The following is a 17,967-nucleotide window of genomic DNA, read 5'->3' as shown; positions in this document are numbered from 1 at the left end:
ACTTTCAATGTATTTAGACCTAAGTAGATGCTCGTGACTTGTGACACTACGGTGTTGGGCTGTATCTATTTCCGCACTTGTTCGATTTCACTTAATTTTGGAATTTATTTCTTATCAATGACTTAGAATGACTTATTAAAATCTTTAAAAAGGAACTTGGGAATTGTGTCGGCTAGCCTTGTCTTCATGAGAGACGTCATCACGACCGGGTCCGGTTTGGGGTCATGACAACTTCATTCCTAAGGTTTGGGGTCGTGACAACTTCTTTAAAACTTTTGCACCAAAGCTTTAGTGAATGGGTCTGGATCATTTTCCTTTTTAGCAACCTTTTGAATATAGACGTGTCCACGTTTAATGATTTCTCTTATCAAGTGATACCTTCGCCAAACGTGTTTGGATTTTTGGTGTGGTCTTGGTTCTTTTGCTTGAGCAATGGCTCCAGTGTTGTCACACAACAATGGAACTACACCTTCTATTGAAGGAACCACAACAAGTTTATTTAAGAACTTTTTCATCCATACAGCTTCCTTAGCAGCCTCACTGACTGCAATATATTCTGCTTCAGTCACTAAATCAGCTACTGTAGCTTGTTTGGAATTTTTGCAACTTACTGCACCACCATTTAAGGTGAATACTTAACTAGAAATAGATTTCTATCATCTCTATCTGAAGAGAAACTTGCATCAGTATAACCTTCAAGTTTCACCTCAAAATCTCCATAAATGAGGAATTGGTCTTTAGTCTTTCTTAAGCACTTAAGAATGGTCTTCACCACCTTACAATGTTCCTTACCAGGATTTGTCTGATATCGGCTAGTCACTCCTGGTGCATAAGCCACATCAAGACATGTACATGTCATGGTATACATGATAGCTCCAACTGCACTAGCGTATGGGATCCTACTCATGCGTTCTCTCTTCAGGTGTTTTAGAAAAATACTCCTTACTGAGATCAATTCTAGTGCCTATCAGTAAATAGCCTCTTTTGGAATTATCCATGTTATACATTTTTAAGATGGTATCAATGTACAAAGACTAGGAAAGTCCAAGTAGCTTCCTCGATCTATCTTTAAAGATCTTTATTCCGAATATATAAGTTGTTTCTCCCAATCTTTCATGGAGAACTATCCAGATAGCCAAATCTTGACACTTTGAAATGTCGGTATATCAATTCGTATGAGCAATATATCATCAACATGCAGTACTAAGAATGTAATTATGCTCCCACTAACCTTTTTCTACACACAAGGCTCTTTTTCGCATCAAACAAAATTGAACTTTTCACTTGTCTTGTTAAAGCGTATATTCCAACTGCGAGAAACTTGCTTTAGTCCATAAATGTATCTTTGTAGCTTGCAAATTTTATTATGATCAGATGGAGATGTGAAACCTTCAGGTTGTCATGCACACGTCCTTTTCTAGCTCACCATTATGGAAAGATTTTTTCACATCCATTTACCATATTTCATAATCATCGTATGCTTCTATAGCAAGTAAAATCCGAATTGATTTAAGCATTGCCGCGTGAGAGAAGTTCTCGTCATAGTTGACTCCTTCTTTCTGATGATATCCCTAGTCAACAAGACGAGCCTTGTAGGTCTCCACCTTTCTGTATGCTCCAATATTTTTCTTAAAACCCCATTTACAACCTATAGGTTTTATAACCTTTGAAGGTTCAACTAAAGTCCATACTTTATTTTCCTTCATGGATTCCATTTCGGATTCCATGGCCTTTTTCCATCTCTCATAGTCAAAACTTTATATAGCCTCTCATAGGTCTTAGGGTCATCACCATTATGATCAACCTCATTTGATACATCATCTTGTACCATTAGATTTAATCTAGTTGGTACATGACGTTCTCGTGTAGACCTTCTAAGTGATGCTTGTACAACTTGTTCACCTTGTGCTCAATTTGGTTGTTGTTCAATTTGGTTTGGAGCAAGTTCAATAACCTGTTCTTAAATTTCAACCATTAAAGATGGAAACTTCCTTGTCAACTTCAAAATATCCAATAAAGGTTCTTCCACTTGTGTCTCATGAGCTTGATTTTGTGTTGAATCATTAGTTTCTTGAATTTCACCAAGTTCTATTTCTCCACTATAATTTTCTTCCAAAAGAAATTCCGTTTCCAAAAAGGTTGCTCCTCTAGCCACAAAAATTTTATGGTTAGAATGGTGATAGAAATAATACCCCATTGTTTCTTTGGGATACCCAATAAACTTACATTTATCAGATCTTGAGTCAAGTTTATCAGACACTACAGTCTCTTAACATAAGCTGGACAACCCCAAACTTTAATATGTTTAAGGTTAGGCTTACATCTTTTCCATATCTTATATGATGTTGTAGAGACTGACTTAGTGGGAACTTTATTAAGTAAGTATGTTGCTTCTTCCAAAGCATATCCCCATAAATTTATTGGAAGATCAGTGAACCCCATCATAGATCTCACCATATCTAATAATGTTCGATTTCTCCTTTCAGACACACCATTGTGTTGTGGTGTTCATGAAGATGTCCACTGTGAGAGAATCCAATACTCTTTGAGATACCTAGTAAAATCTTCACTAAGATATTTCCCACCTCTATCAAACCTTAGTACTTTGATACGTTTACCAGTCTGATTCTCAACTTCACTACGGAACCTATGGAACATTTCAAAAGATTCATATTTATGTTTCACAAGATACACAAATCCATATCTTTACATATCATCAGTGAAAGTGATGAAGTAAGAACATCCACCTTTAGCTTGAATTTTTATGGGCCCGCAAACATCTGTATGAATTAGTCCCAATAATTTAGAAGCTCTTTCTGCACATCCAGTAAATGGAGATTTGGTCATTTTTCCTTTTAGATAAGATTCACAAGTTGTATATGATTCGAAATCATGCTTGTCAAGGCACCCTTCCTTGTAGAACTTGTTAATTATTTTCTTTTTGTTTACCGTAAAAATGGTAATAACAATTAAATTTGATTTAGTGGTTCTAAAATTACGTGATCTATTTTTGTGCTAGTTGTTAGGCAATAGATACTATGTGAAAAACTTATAAAGGAAATAAGAGCTTAAGAATGAGGTGTTAATCAAACCGAATCGCTGCCAATTGGGGCCTCGAGCTTGCCAATTTGAGGGCTTCAGGGTCGAGTCTGATGCTCAGCTAGGAGCTATCGAAGGCGGTCGATGGCGAATAACAGTTACAAATAGATCAAGGGCGGCTCTTTATGGCCAATAATAGGCAATAAATGTTGAACAATGAATAGAATCACAATACATACGAGCAATAAATGAAGTAATAAGATCAAGAGAGTATGTTAAAGAGCAGAGAGAATGTTCTTGTATATTTAGTATAGAGCAACAGAACCTTACAAAATGACAAGGATCCCTTTTATATAGAGGGGAGATCCCAACATAGTACAAATACATTAATTACAAAGATATGGGCCGGTACAGCAATTTAATGCCTTGAGTTTCTTTTCCGACTAGACCACTAAACCTAGCTAGCTATATTTACGTGCCTTGGGAACTTCACCATGACCCTCCAAGACTGTTAATTTTATTGCCTCGGGGCCGGTCGTTACTCATGCTGTCTCGAAGTCAAATTGTTGAGAATTCTCAAAGTCGATCACTGGAAACCCTCGAGATGCCATGAAATCGAGCCGTCGATTTCCATCGTATACAGATAGTCCCTGCGTTTCCTAGAACAAAGTGATAGGAAATGATCGTGAGCCCCTACTCTGTAAGCATCATCGCCATGATGTCAATCTATCAGAGCATTAAATGCCATACTCAAAAAGCCGCACAAGGGTCACCGTCAAACACGACTATCGAGAATTCCATGAACCACTATTAGTTCATCCTTTCTGCTGCCCACACAGTTCCTATAAATGCATCAACCGTTTGATAATCCATACTTTCACAATATCTTCAAATTTCCAAGGCTAAATCCATTCCCTTTCGCAACCTTTCTTTCTCTGTCCTTGATCCTTTGCCTACTTTCTCAAAAACGTTTTGCCACTATCATAGCTAGAACTTCCAAGACAGTTCCTTGGAAAGACGAGGCTGCCTCTTTATCCTGAACATCCAAAGGAAAGCCCAAAGTGACACCTACCGTTGAACAATGTACTCCCATCAGGTTCGACATGACAAAGGATTTTTCCGTCGACAAAACATCACCGGTGCGAACACATGTCCTGGTACATTAGTGTTGTGGCCGACATAGAGAGGGTGAAAAAAGACTACCGTTGGGGGGAGGAAACGCTGGTTGAGATTCCCCGTTCTAACGAGAGCATAACGGATCATAAAGCTGGTTTCCTTTATGTATATACTTACCCGTTCACTCTGGGTTCGGTCGATTCTTCTAACTATTCTTCCATGGAGATAGATCTGGTTATTCTCAATTTCTGCGACAAGTACCAACTGACGCTTGGTCAAATCTATCCGTCTTTCTGGAGGATAGTCTGCATGCTCCGCTATTTTTCCGATAGGGTCGAGGGCGAGACCTTTACCCTCGACCATCTAATAAGATTATATAGCCTTCAATTTTATTGAGGTTTTATTAAGCTTCACCACCGGTCCAAGAAATCATTTTTCTCGAGCACCGATGACGATAAGGATCGAGGGTGGATGAGCAGGTTCGTCCGAGTGAGGACCTCGGACATCATCCCGGCTGGGAGGATGCCATTCCCGGAAAGGTGGAATACACAGCGTAAGTATTTTTCCTTCGAACATGCTCTGTGATCCTCTTACCCCTCTTCCAAAAAATGATTTCCCCCTAGTCTTTGCACTTGTGGCTTGGTACCTCAAAGCGGTTCATGATCTTCCGAGATGGATCGGGCGGTTGGATACTTCATTCCCGTATCTCGTTCGGTCTTGGCCCGACCTGGCTAAAACATGGTGGGTGGCCAAAAATCATAGTAAAGTTCTTCCCAACACTTGTATCTCAATCTTATGCTTCTCCCTGGTATCCTTTGTGCTAGTAAGCTTCGACCGCTGTGTTTGTGCAGGTCTTGGTGAAGGTGTGCGGATGAGACCACCTCCCGGTGGCGAGGTGGAGGTTTTGAAGCCCGCTAAGGGAAAGAAAAAGAAGAACAAGGTGGTTGCCGATTCCCCTGAGGAAAAGAAACCTAAATCATGCATACCTCGAGCTGCCACCGGGACCTCGATTTTAGCTTCCGGAGCAATTCCCGATACTGAGGATGAAGATTATGATGAGGGTCAGTGCCGCTTGGTATAGAGAAGAAGGTCGGGTGTGGGAGTTCCGCAGGTGCCCAGACTGGAGGCCGCTGAATCAGGAACGACCGATTTGGATCAATCCCGTGGGGTGGAGACCCTCGAGGAGGGTGTGAATATGGTCCCTAATCTCGTGACTGAGTGTGGTATAGCCCCTGCTGGGGAGACAATTGCGGCTGGTCTCGAAGGGTCCGGGCCCGAAGCTTGCCGGGGGGAGGAGTTGCCCCTTGGTGACATCGATTCCCTAGGTGGTCTTAATTTGCACCCTCAGTTCTCTTCTAGGAAGTTAAGGGATGCTCAGGACCCGAATTCTACCAACGTGAGGGTTCCTCTCAAGGGGGAAGGTGCGCTTGGCAACATACTCGATGATATTGACGATATCAATGAGGACATCGATCTTAATGCCTCCATCGCCATCAAGGCAGCGGAGAGGTTCCAGTGGTAGGTGATAGTTGTTTATGTATATTTCCTGAGTCCCGAGCATTATTCCTCGTTTGTCTAACTCTTCTATTTTGCCGTAGTCTAAGGAGATGTATGACCATGCCCTTTCTAGGCTCCGAAAGGAGATTTCATGCCGTGAAAAGGAGCTCGAGAGGCTTACCTCGGGACTGCAGGAGTCGGAGGCCTCTTATGCCCGAAAGGAGAAAGAGCTAGGCGAACTTTGGATAGGTTTAGAGGGAGTGCTTAGAGAAAAGGCTAGCCTTGTGGAACAGGTAATTCGTTACTCGTAAACCCGTTCGTTGTTCCCACAATTTTAAGGTTTGTTGACTTACCTTTTCTTTTGTAGATCGGGCAGAAGAATGGGGAGTTCCTTGAGCTAAGGAAGTGAAACGAGGCAGTGACCTCGAAATTAATGTCGACTTAGGGTCTTCTCCAAGATGCTCGAAAAGAGATTGATGTGCTATTTGTGGCCAAGTACGAGGTTGAAGGAAAAGTTGCCACTTATTTGAAGGACGTGCTACTGCGAATCAGATAGCCCAAAATATATTGGAGAAGGCCGAGCAAAACCTGATTTGAGCTATCGGTCATGCTGGCACAAAGTCGAGGATACAAGCCTTAGAAGAAGCCAGTGCCAAAGGTGTCGATCTCTCAGTTGAGGTCGAGAAGGCCCGAGACTTGGAGGAAAACTGGGAGCTTTTAGCTGCTTTGGACGAAGGTCCCAGAGATGGTTCAGAGGGTAGCGGTGATGAAGAGTAGGCCTGCATAATCTTTGCTTTTCCTCCTCTCTTTTTTTTGTTATGTACTCCCAGGGAAACGAGTCTTATAAAGACGCCCCATGTAGATATATTTTTTGGCAATGCAAGAGAATCCTTCTACTTCAAGTTTTTCCATTTTTTATATTCCATCGTTCTTGCGGAGTTAGCTTTTGAATTTTGATGTTAGCTGTTTGGAACTCGTGCTCGAGGCAATTGGGGCTCCCGAGATCGGATTCTGTCTCGAAATTAAGTGACAGATCCTTTAGAGCCGATGCTTGTGATAGCAGGAAAACCTTCGGGGTCTCGATACCTCCCAAACTTCGTGCAATAGCAAAGTTCATGCGACCTGATAGTGGGGCCCCCAAGTGGTCCTACCAGTACATTTCCCAAAAAAGGTGACGCTGTCATGGCCAGAATTAATTGGTCTTCTTGGTAGGTGAGCAGTCGTTGCTTGCCTTTATATATTCACTCGCTTAATTCTCAAATGAAGATTTTGCTATTTAGAGTAACTATTTCTTCCATAGAACTTTGTTCTTTGTGCTAGTTCTCTCGTTGTTTCAACTTAAATCCTTGGCCCAAACCTTCATCCTCCTCTTCCTATTTTACTGTAGCCATGGATGCTACATCGACATCCGCCCATCAAAGATAGGGGATTTCTGCCTCTGTTCCATGTCTAGTCAGTGGTATACTGCCGGTACCCCGGTGAACGAGCCTCAAGATGCTTTGTCTCGATGAGAGATTTTACATTGGAGAGACCTCCCAACGTTTAAGGTCATCGGGAGCACATATCGATGTCCATCTCATCAATAAGGGTGGAACACCTCGAGATGATTAGAAAGGATTACGGATAGGTAGAAGGAGTGGTACTACAGGTACTTCCCCTGAGGAGAATATCATGACCCATGTCAAGGGTTTTTTGAGCGTGTATACGCATCCTTTTACGTTGGGTCCCCCTGATAGGGTCGTGCTTGAGTTCTGTAGGAGATATCAGGTTACCCTAGCTCAGGCTCATCCATCCCTCTAGAAGATAATGCTGATGATAAGTGTTACATCTCGCATTTTTGTACGTTAAAAGTTTTGTCTTCAGTTAATTAACGTAGACTCGGGGATGAGATCATCTTGACGTTAACATATTTATGCTATTTATAACAAGCTATAAATAAGTGTCATGAAGGATAAAGGGTACACGAATTAAAGAAAATGAGTTTCGTTGAAAGTGGCCAATTTGGGATAAAATACGGTCCGAGTGATAATACCCGATAATTATGAACTAGTATCATGGAAGGTACCATATGATCACGGTAGTATAATGTATAAAGTTATTAAAAATAAGTATAATTTTAAGTAATTTGAGGCAATTTTAAATTATGCGGGTAATTGATTAATTACCGGGTAACAGAACATTACCATTGTTAACTAATAAGTGGATAAAAATTAACAAAATCTCACTCTAAAAACGTGGCACAAATGCCACAAGGCCAAGAATGACTCATAAGTCATCTATGCCATGTGGCTACTTATAGTCAAATTTAAATCTAACTAACATAAGACTTGAATAAGTCTTATCTTCATTCATTCTTAGGTTCAAATACATGAAAAGATCAGAAACATTTCCATCTTAAAAGATTAAAGAAAAACGTTAAATACAGAAGGTAGTCTTCGTTCCAAAAAAGGCTTCAAAAAAAGAGGATTTGTTGGAATAGTAGTAACGTGGAATTTTGTGGTTCTAGAACAGTACGGTGCAATCTTTGTCAAGAATAGTATATGAAACTTTCCCTACTCCAGGTATGTTAAGGCGATCCCTTCTTTCTTTTGGCATGGTCCAAATATTACAGAAGAAACGAGCAAAAGCAAAGTTTCCATAAATTACTCTACTCATAGAAATACTAGGGGTTTCTATATTCTTGATTCCACATGAGAATTATTACTATCTTCTGTTCATGGGTCTCAGAATAATACACAGTTAAAAAAGTTTATTTGGAAGGAATATTGAGATTATCACGTACTTTTCATGCATTTCACTCATTTATACATATGCATTGACCCATGACCAGATGGCATTATATACGCGTATATATGTAAGTATATGTATATGGGATAGGGAAAAGGTTACAGCGTTATATACGTACCACCACCTGATCAGCTGGTATATGTTGATGATGTTGCCCACAGTGGCTGAAACGATATGATGGGATGCCCTCTGTGGCTTGATGATATAATGTACACACATACCTATGCATGAAATGACATTTATACACATGTGCATGACATTATAAATGTTTTAGAATTTATAAAGTTATTTAGATTTAAAGACGTGTTTCTATATTCGATGTTTCATCTATTTCTGTTACGTACTAATTTTCATGCCTTACATACTAAGTACATTTTTCGTATTGATGCCCTATTTCATGGGGCCTGCATTTCATGCCCGCAAGTGCAGGTAGACAAGCTTACGGTTCCCCTTCTTAGGATCATTGATCAGCGAGAGTTGGTCGTGCTCTACTTGATCGAGAGTTGCTTTTGATTTTGGTAAGATATGTTTATATATATATATATATATATATATATATATATGGTTATGACATGTCTTAGTCTCGTCCTTGTACAGTTATGTTTCCATTAGAGGTCTGTAGACAATATGTCTAGTTGGATAGTATCTGGCCTTGCCGGCTTCCAATTTTGAGATGTATAGTTGTCTATAGCAACCTTGTCGGCTCGCCCTACGTATGTTGTACGTATATGTATGTTTGCCTTTTTGGGAAGATTTCCTTCATGTACATTATTCTCGTAATTCAGCAGATGTTATTCAGGTTTATATCTTAGACGCATGCATAGGGGTGTTTGACAGATAGGACTCGGGCACCCATCGCGGCCCATCGGTTTGGGTCGTGACAAAAGTGGTATCGGAGCCAGGTTCTGTCCTAGGATTGTCTATAGACCATATCTAGTAGAGTCTTGTTTATGGGTGTGTTGTGCACCACACTTATTGATAGGAGGCTACCGGATATTTAGGATGGTTACAATTCTTTCTAATCCAGATTGTGCGATAGAACTGAGTCATTAGTATCCCCTCCTAATCTTTACCTTATTTATGTTTTTAGTGATGCCTGTTATTACTAGATGATAGTCGCAAGCTACTAGCACATGTTAGAAGGCTATTAAAGTGTTAGAAAAAGATATAAGTTACACTATGGAGTCAAACCCATCGGAGATCATGGGTTCTATTGAGGACGATCCATCCGAGGGTCCATATGAGTCATCTGTTCGAGCTATTTTGACCACTCCGATAGTAGATGGGGTGAGAGAAGTTCCGACCTCACCAAGGCCCTTAGTTTTATTATCATAGCCCGTTGATTAGGGTATGAGGGGAGTAGTGCATGGATTGGCACAGCCAGGATTCCCTCTGGCTCAAAACTATGTCAAGGTATTTGCGGACACTAGCTCTTCTGAGGTTCCAGATTGTCCACAGTCTTGGGAGTCCATCAATCAAGGTTCGTCGGCATATGTTATGGGATACGCAGAGGAAGAAGATAGTAGTTAGGCCAAGATAAGGAAGGTAACTAATAAGGACATGAAGATTCCACTTCGAAGTGTGTCCGATCGAGGCTCTCATATCGGACGAGGCAAGGACCCTTTACTCTAGACTTCCTCCAGATGTCAGCTTTTGGCTGGTGAGCTCCACTTCTTATGGGAATATTACCAATTCATGGTTTGACATGTGTTAGGTTGTTTTATAAGGACGTAGGTAGCTCTGTCCCGACTTGTATATACTATGGTTATGTTTACTCAGAGGTTTTGCAGACAGTATCTTATATATAGTTTTGGGTATGACATGTCTGCGGCTTGGTCGACCCCTATGTATATAAACCTTTTTCTAAGTTAGCTATGAAAGTTATGTTTTAATATTGTTACCTATGTATATGGATGTGGCACGAAATGGCCCGTGATAGATTTGATAATAAACAAGGATAAGGTATGTGGCGTTCGGTTGGGTAGAACTTGATATTATAATGGATATGGATTGGTTGGACTTTTATTATGCTAACATCAAGTGTAGATCAAAGATGGTTTGATTTCAGTTCCCAGGAAAGCCTATTTTAGAATGGAAAGGTAATACGACATCGCCAAGGATCTGCTTGAAACAACTAAAGGACAACTAAAAGAGTTGAAAAAGGCACATACCTTATAGAATGTCCCCCGCAGAACTAAAAGAGTTGAAGGAACAACTAAAGGATCTGCTTGAAAAAGGCTTTATCAGGCCTAGTACATCACCATGGGGAGCACCTATGTTATTTGCGAGGAAGAAAAATGGTTCCTTACGGATATGTATTGATTATAGACAGTAGAATAAGGTAAAGATCAATAATAAGTACCCCACTCCCGAGGATTGATGATTTATTTGATCAGTTGCAAGGTGCCAAGTATTTTTCAAAGATAGACTTGAGGTCTGGCACCATCAAGTAAGGGTTAAGGAGGAAGATATTCCAAAGACAGCATTCAGGACCAGATACGGGCACTTTGAGTTTCATGTTATGCCGTTCGGTTTGACCAATGCCCCAGCAGTATTTATGAAGTTGATGAAACGCGTGTTCAGGCCCTTTTTGATCTATTTGTAATTGTATTTATCGACGATATATATTGGTATATTCTTGTTCAGAATCTGAGGATGCAGATCAATTGCGTACAGTGCTCACAGTTCTACAAAAAAAGGGAAGTTGTATGCAAAATTCTCTAAATGTGAATTCTAGTTGAACTCTGTAACTTTCCTTAGGCATACCATTTAAGGTGAAGGCATCCGGGTGGATACACGAAAGATTGAGGCACTGAAGACTTGGCCTAGACCCACAACACCGATGGGGGTTCGTAGCTTTTCCGTTTGGCAGGTTATTACATGAACCTTGTAGCGGACGTTTCTTCCCATTTTGCACCTTTGACCAAAGTGGTATGTGGTGCCTCGCTTGATGATCCAGAATAACATAAGGAAATCTATGGTGCAAGCAAGTTGAAGGAAGGTTGCGAACAAGTATAAATAGATATGTGTAGGTCGCAAGCTAAAGTATGGTAGAGCGACAAGGTTTTAGGAAAACACAAGAAAGGATAAGAAAAGATGAGCGAAAATGTGACGAGAATGGATAAGTCCTTGGGGTTAAGCTCATAAGAGAGCCGATGGATTCTCTAAGTTATAGAAGGCTCAATATAGCCTGAATGAACTCAAAGGAGTCTAAGACTAGTAACATTTGGAATAGATGAAATACTGCCCTGGTAGTGGAGTAAGGGCGTATTTGTGATAAATAAAGGATGAAGTTTTGTCCTTCGAAGAGGGGAATTTCATGAATTGTGAAAGATTAGAATACCCATATAAGCTAACTCAGAAGGGAGCCAAGTTCTAATGGACCGATGCTTGAGAACGGAGTTCCCAGGCATTGAAGGACAGATTAACTTCAACACGGGTTCTAACGCTCCCAAAAGGGACCGATGGTTATGTTATCTATTGTGACACCTCGGGCATTGGGTTGGGTTGTGTATTAATGCATCATGGTAAGGTTATAGCTTATTCTTCTAGACAACTAAGAAAACATGAGAAGAACTACCCAACCCATGATTTAGAGTTAGTTGCGGTGATCCGTGCACTAAAGATGCGGAGGCACTGCTTGTAAGGCATTCATGTTGATATCTATATGGATCATAAGAGCCTCCAGTATATCTTCAAGCAAAAGGAATTGAATTTACGTCAACGGAGATGGTTAGAGCTACTTAAAGATTATCACGCTGATATTTTATACCATCTGGGGAAAGCAAACGTAGTAGCTGACGCCCTCAACCATAGATCTGTGGGTAGCCTGTTATATTTATAGCCAGAAGAGAGGAGAATAGTCCATGAGGTTCATCAGCTAGCTAGTCTCGAAGTTCGGTTACTGGACTCGGGTGATATTGGAATTACTATTCAGGATACGACAACATCCTCTTTAGTAACTAAAGTAAAGGATCACCAGTACGAGGATCCTGTGTTAGTTCATTATAGGGATGCCACCCCTCAGAAGGAGAAGACATCATTTGAAATTACAGAAGATGGGGTCCTTAGATATTGAGAACGATTATGTGTCCCTAATGTTGCAGGGTTGCATCAGCAGGTTATGTGAGAAACTCACTATTCTTGTATTCTATCCATCCCGGAGCGACAAAGATGTATCATGATATCAGGGAAGTGTATTGGTGGGATGGAATGAAAAAGGATATAATGTATTTTGTTGCTCAGTGTCCTAACTATCAGCAGGTTAAGATTGAGCATCAGAAACCTGGTGGATTATTACAAGCTATGGAGATCCCAACTTGGAAATGGGAAGTAATTAATATGGATTTTATCGTGGGCTTACCTCGTGCCCAGTGTAAATTCAATTCGATATGGGTGATTGTTGATAGGCTAGCAAAGTCGGCCCATTTTCTGCCCGTTAGAACTACATAATCCTTAGAGGATTATGCAAGGCTTTATATTAAGGAGATAGTACAACTGCATGGTGTCCCTGTATCTATTATCTCGGATAGAGGAGCTCAATTTACAGCTAACTTCTAGAGGTCCTTCCAAAAAGGATTGGGGACTCAAGTAAGTCTTAGTACAACATTTCATCCCCAGACAGACGGATAGGCTGAGCGTACTATTCAGTTGCTGGAGGATATGTTACGAGCTTGTGTAATAGACTTCAAAGGTAGCTGGGATGATCATCTACTGCTTATTGAGTTAGCATATAATAATAGCTATGATTTTAGCATTCAGATGGCTCCATACAATACAAAGCTCTTTATGGACAGAAGTGTAGGTCGCCTATAGGGTGGTTCGATGTTGAAGAATCTGGATTACATGGGCCAGACCTGGTTCAACAAGCCAAAGAAAAAGTAAAATTGATTCGAGATCGGCTATTGATAGCTCAAAGTCATCAGAAGACATATTCTAACATGCGGTGATGAGATTTAGAGTTCGGGGTTGATGACTGAGTATTCTTAAAAGTGTCACTTATGAAGGGTGTAATGAGGTTTGGCAAGAAAGGCAAACTTAGCCCACGATATATTAGGCTTTATAGAATCATTCGGAGAGTGGGCCAAGTAGCTTATGAGTTATAATTGGAGTTTGTCCATCCGATTTTTCATGTATCTATGTTACGGAAGTGCATTGGCGATACTACCCAAGTGGTGCCCATGGATGATGTACAGATTACAGAGAACTTGTCATACGAGGAAATTCTGGTTGTCATCCTAGACCGACAAATTCGCAAGCTACGGAATAAGGAGTTAGCCTCCATAAAAGTACTTTGGAGAAATAACAATGTGGAAGAAATGACTTGGGAGGCCGAAGAAGACATGAAGTCTAGATATCCTTACTTATTTCCTCCTCCAAAGAAGGGTCTGATTGGGACATCGCAACCATAAGGTATGTGTATGAATTCTTGTGTTGGTTATTGTTGTTGGTCGTGTGAGGCCATTATCGTTATTGATGATCATGGTCCTATGAGGCATTAAATTATTGAGTTTCTACAGGAAGAGTAGGTAGTAGCGTTGTTACAAAGGCGGCCCTGCCAAAGTTATGTTGACCCCGGGGAGTTAAACATTCGAGGACGAATGTTTCTAAAGGGGGAGGATGTTACATCTCGCATTTTCGTACATTAAAAGTTTCGTCTTCAGTTAATTGATGTAGACTCGGGGATGAGATCATCTTGACGTTAACCTATTTATGCTATTTATAACAAGCGATAAGTAAGTGTCATGAAGGATAAAGGGTACACGAATTAAAGAAAATGAATTTCGTTGAAAGTGGCCAATTTAGGATAAAATATGGGTCGTGCGATAACACCCGATAATTATGAACTAGTACCATGCAAGGTACCATATGACCACGGTAGTATAATGCATAAAATATATATAAAGTATATTATAAATAAATATAATTTTAAGTAATTTGAGGCAATATTTAAATTATGTGGGTAATTGATTAATTACCGGGTAACGGAATATTACCCAGTTAACTAATAAGTGGATAAAAATTAACAAAATCTCACTCCAAAAACGGGGCACAAATGCCACAAGGCTAAGAATGACTCATAAGTCATCTATGCCATGTGGCTACTTATAGTCAAATTAAAATCTAACTAACATAAGACTTGAATAAGTTTTATCTTCATTCATTCTTAGGTTCAAATACATGAGAAGATCATAAACATTTCCTTCTTAAAAAATTCAAGAAAAACGTTAAATACAGAAGGTAATCTTCGTTCCAAAAAGGCTTCATAAAAAGAGGATTTGTTGGAATAGTAGTAACGTAGAATTTTGCGGTTCTAGAAGAGTATGTTGCAATCTTCGTCAAGAATAATATACGGAATTTTTCCTACTCTAGGTATGTTAAGGCCATCCTTTCTTTCTTTTGGTATGATCCAAATATTACAGAAGAAACGAGCAAATGCACAGTTTTCATAAATTACTCTACTTATAGAAATACTAGGGGTGTCTATATTTTTGATTCTCCATGAGAATTATTATTATCTTCTATTCATGGGTCTCAGAATAATATGCAGTTGAAAAAGTTTATTCAGAAGGAATATTGAGATTATCACGTATTTTTCATGCATTTCACTCATTTATACATATACATTGACCCATGACCAGATGTCGTTATATACGCGTATATATGTAAGTATATCTATATGGGATATGGCAAAAGGATACGGCGTTATATACGCACCACCACCTGATCAGCTGGTATATGTTGATGATGTTGCCCGCAGTGGTTAAGACGATATGATGGGATGACCTCAGTGGCTTGATGCTATAATGTACACCCATACCTATGCATGGCACGACATTTATACGCAAGTACATGACATTATAAATATTTCAGAATTTATAAAGTTATTCAGATTTAAAGACGTGTTTCTATATTCCATGTTTCATGTATGTCTGTTACGTACTAATTTTCATGTCTTACATACTCAGTACATTTTTTGTACTGACGCCCTATTTCACGAGGCCTGCATTTCATGCTCGCAGGTACAGGTAGACAAGCTGATGGTTCCCCTTCTTAGGATCCTTGATCAGCGAGATTTGGCGTGCTCCACTTGATCTGGAGCTGCTTTTGATTTTGGTACGATATGTTTATATATATATATGGTTATGACGTGGCTCAGTCTCGTCCTTGTACAGTTATGTTTCCATTAGAGGTCTGTAGATAGTATCTCTAGTTGGATAGTATGTGGCCTTGCCGGCTTCCAATATTGAGATGTATAGTTGTTTATAGCAGCCTTATCGGCTCGCCCTACGTATGTTGTACGTATATGTATGTACGCCTTTTTGGGCAGATTTCCTTCATGTACATTATTCTCGTAATTCATTAGCTGTTATTTAGGTTTATGTCTTAGATGCATGCATATGGGCGTTTGACAGATAGGACTCGGGCACCCGTCGTGGCCATCGGTTTGGGTCGTGACAATAAGGTACTTTGCGGATAAGTTCGGGCTTGAATTCACCCTCAGCCATCTCGTTAGGTTATATTGGCCACTGCATTACGGGGGCTTGATTACCCTGCGGTGTTGATCCACTCGGTCCCCTGCCATTAACTACGAAGAGGACAAGGACCTGGGGTGGATGAGCCGGTTCGTTCGAGCACAGATAGTCGACATTATCCCTGGAGAGTTCTTTCCATTTCTTGAGAACTGGAATTTCACACGTAAGTGGCATACCTGTATTTTTATCGCTTTATCCATAGTGGGGGTGGACTCCATAAAGGTGTCTTTCTATCGTATTCTTTGTAGCGATTCCTTGGTTGCCGAATGAGATCCCTGATCTAATTGAATGGTCCTCAAGCTGGCAGCTTGTTCGACCTATGATAAGCATAGGTAGCGAGACATGTCCAAGGGAAGATGGGAGGCAAAGAATCACGATAGGTGTTTAGTGGCTTATTTCCTTAGAAAAGTACCTTCCTTTTTGGCGCACTAACTCTGTCGCCGCAGGTGCTGGAGATTCTTTCGTAGTGAGACCGTGTCCCCTGGAGGAGGAGAGACTGTCGACCTTAGGGTCAAGGGTTGACAATAAACGGAAAGAGTCTCCGAGGTGCGAGGATGCTCACCGCGGGGCGAGTCCTTTTCTGAGGTTCAAAAGAGGCAATTCGGCAGATCTTCCGACTTCAGAGGCTTCTGTTTCTGAAATATCATTTCCCATTCCCATCAAAGGTATTTGAAGGAGTGAGGGTCATACGGCGCCTTCCTCTTTTTCTACCAAGGGCGCTTTGGGGGATAATGGGCCATCGGACATTGGCTCGGCCTTTGGTGAGGCTCAACAACTCGGCTTTATGGTAATCTTCGGTAGTCAGCATATACTTATCTCAGTTTTGTGCCCTTCCTTTCCTTTGCAGGTCTTTGACAAGCTTAAGTTTGAGCTACTTTGCCATGAGGCTAGGCTTCGGAAAGCTTTGGATAGGGAGAGATCCCTTAGGCTCCTTTGTGAGAGAAAGGAAGGTGAGCTGGTATACCTGCGGTGTGAGGTGGATAGAAGTCAGAACTGCGAAAGCCGTCGCGAAAGATAGGTAACCTATATTTCAGGTTGATGTATGCCCATCTTTCATTTTTGGAGATTAACGCTTCGATATTTCAATTGGAGAGCAAAATGGAGGAGCAGGAACGTCTTTGGGGCGAAGTTGGCCGGGCCAAACATGAGCTTAACGAGTTGAAGACTCGAGTAGATGCCCAAGTTGCGGCCAAGGAAGATGCTTTGACTAAGGCTTCTGCCCTCGAGGTGCAAATCCGGAACATTCATGCAAATGATTCTGTCCGAGTGAATATGATCACAAGGATCGAGTCCGAGATCTTAAAGGAGAAGGCTGAGGTGGTGAATGCCCGAGCTGAGGCCGTAATAAGCTGCACTAGGGCTGACCAAAAAGTGGCGGCCTATTTGAAGCGAGCTGCCTATGCTAGAGCTGAGCTGAGGGAAGCTCTTGATCGTGAGAACAATAGTAAAGAGTACGTGAAGTGTAAATCTCGGAGGGAGACCCTCGAGGAAATTCATGCCAAGGGCTTCGACCTCTCGAAAGAGATCAAGCAAGCCAAGGTAGAAGAACACGATTCTAAATTCCTTCCGTTCGATGCAGAGGATAGCGAGGATGAGGTCGACGAGCCATACACCCCTTGGGGGACGTAGATTTCCTTTTTTGATTCTGTACATAGTACTTTCGAAGTATGTTGTAAATAGAGCTTGTATTTTTTCGCGTGTATGTATAAAGTGGGAAACATCGCGGTTTTGTTTCTCCTGCATTTCTTTTTGTTTTGATTTTAGCCAGATGAACTGGTCTTTGAGTTGAAGGGAATCCTTAGATTCACGGAGGCCCTTATGTGCTTTTGCTCTTGGGCATATTTAGGCCAACTGTTTTGGGCTCAGTCCCCGAGTCGGGCATCAATTCGAGCTTGTTTGACCCTTAAGTTGTCGAATTTTAGGCTGGTGACAGTGGCTCTTACGCTTTTGGTTGATGCAACCTTTTAGTGTATGTGGGCTGGCAACAATGGCT

At 40.9% G+C, this 17,967-nt stretch overlaps 1 protein-coding gene across 1 annotated transcript; it reads left to right on the top strand.

Annotated features, from left to right (window-relative positions):
• Window positions 1-4,188: 4,188 nt before the first annotated feature.
• On the top strand, window positions 4,189-17,603 carry LOC138875679 (uncharacterized). The gene is made up of 8 exons (XM_070154536.1): window positions 4,189-4,309; window positions 5,007-5,230; window positions 5,754-5,945; window positions 12,546-12,614; window positions 12,703-12,771; window positions 15,830-15,904; window positions 16,822-16,932; window positions 17,040-17,603. Exons 1-8 carry the CDS (start codon window positions 4,189-4,191, stop codon window positions 17,601-17,603), a joined length of 1,425 nt encoding a protein of 474 aa, XP_070010637.1.
• The last annotated feature ends 364 nt before the right edge of the window (window positions 17,604-17,967 follow it).

Source organism: Nicotiana sylvestris, chromosome 8, assembly GCF_000393655.2.
Source record: "Nicotiana sylvestris chromosome 8, ASM39365v2, whole genome shotgun sequence".
NCBI lineage: Eukaryota > Viridiplantae > Streptophyta > Magnoliopsida > Solanales > Solanaceae > Nicotiana > Nicotiana sylvestris.
This window is presented reverse-complemented; position numbering and strand designations above follow the sequence as displayed.

Coding starts and splice junctions, on each gene's coding strand:
- LOC138875679 (XM_070154536.1), top strand. CDS start 4,189: ATGTCCTGGTACATTAGTGTTGTGGCCGACATAGAGAGGGTGAAAAAA. Junction 5,946..12,545: donor AGGCTAGCCTTGTGGAACAG/GTAATTCGTTAC, acceptor CTAATGTTGCAG/GGTTGCATCAGCAGGTTATG. Junction 16,933..17,039: donor AGAGAAAGGAAGGTGAGCTG/GTATACCTGCGG, acceptor TCATTTTTGGAG/ATTAACGCTTCGATATTTCA.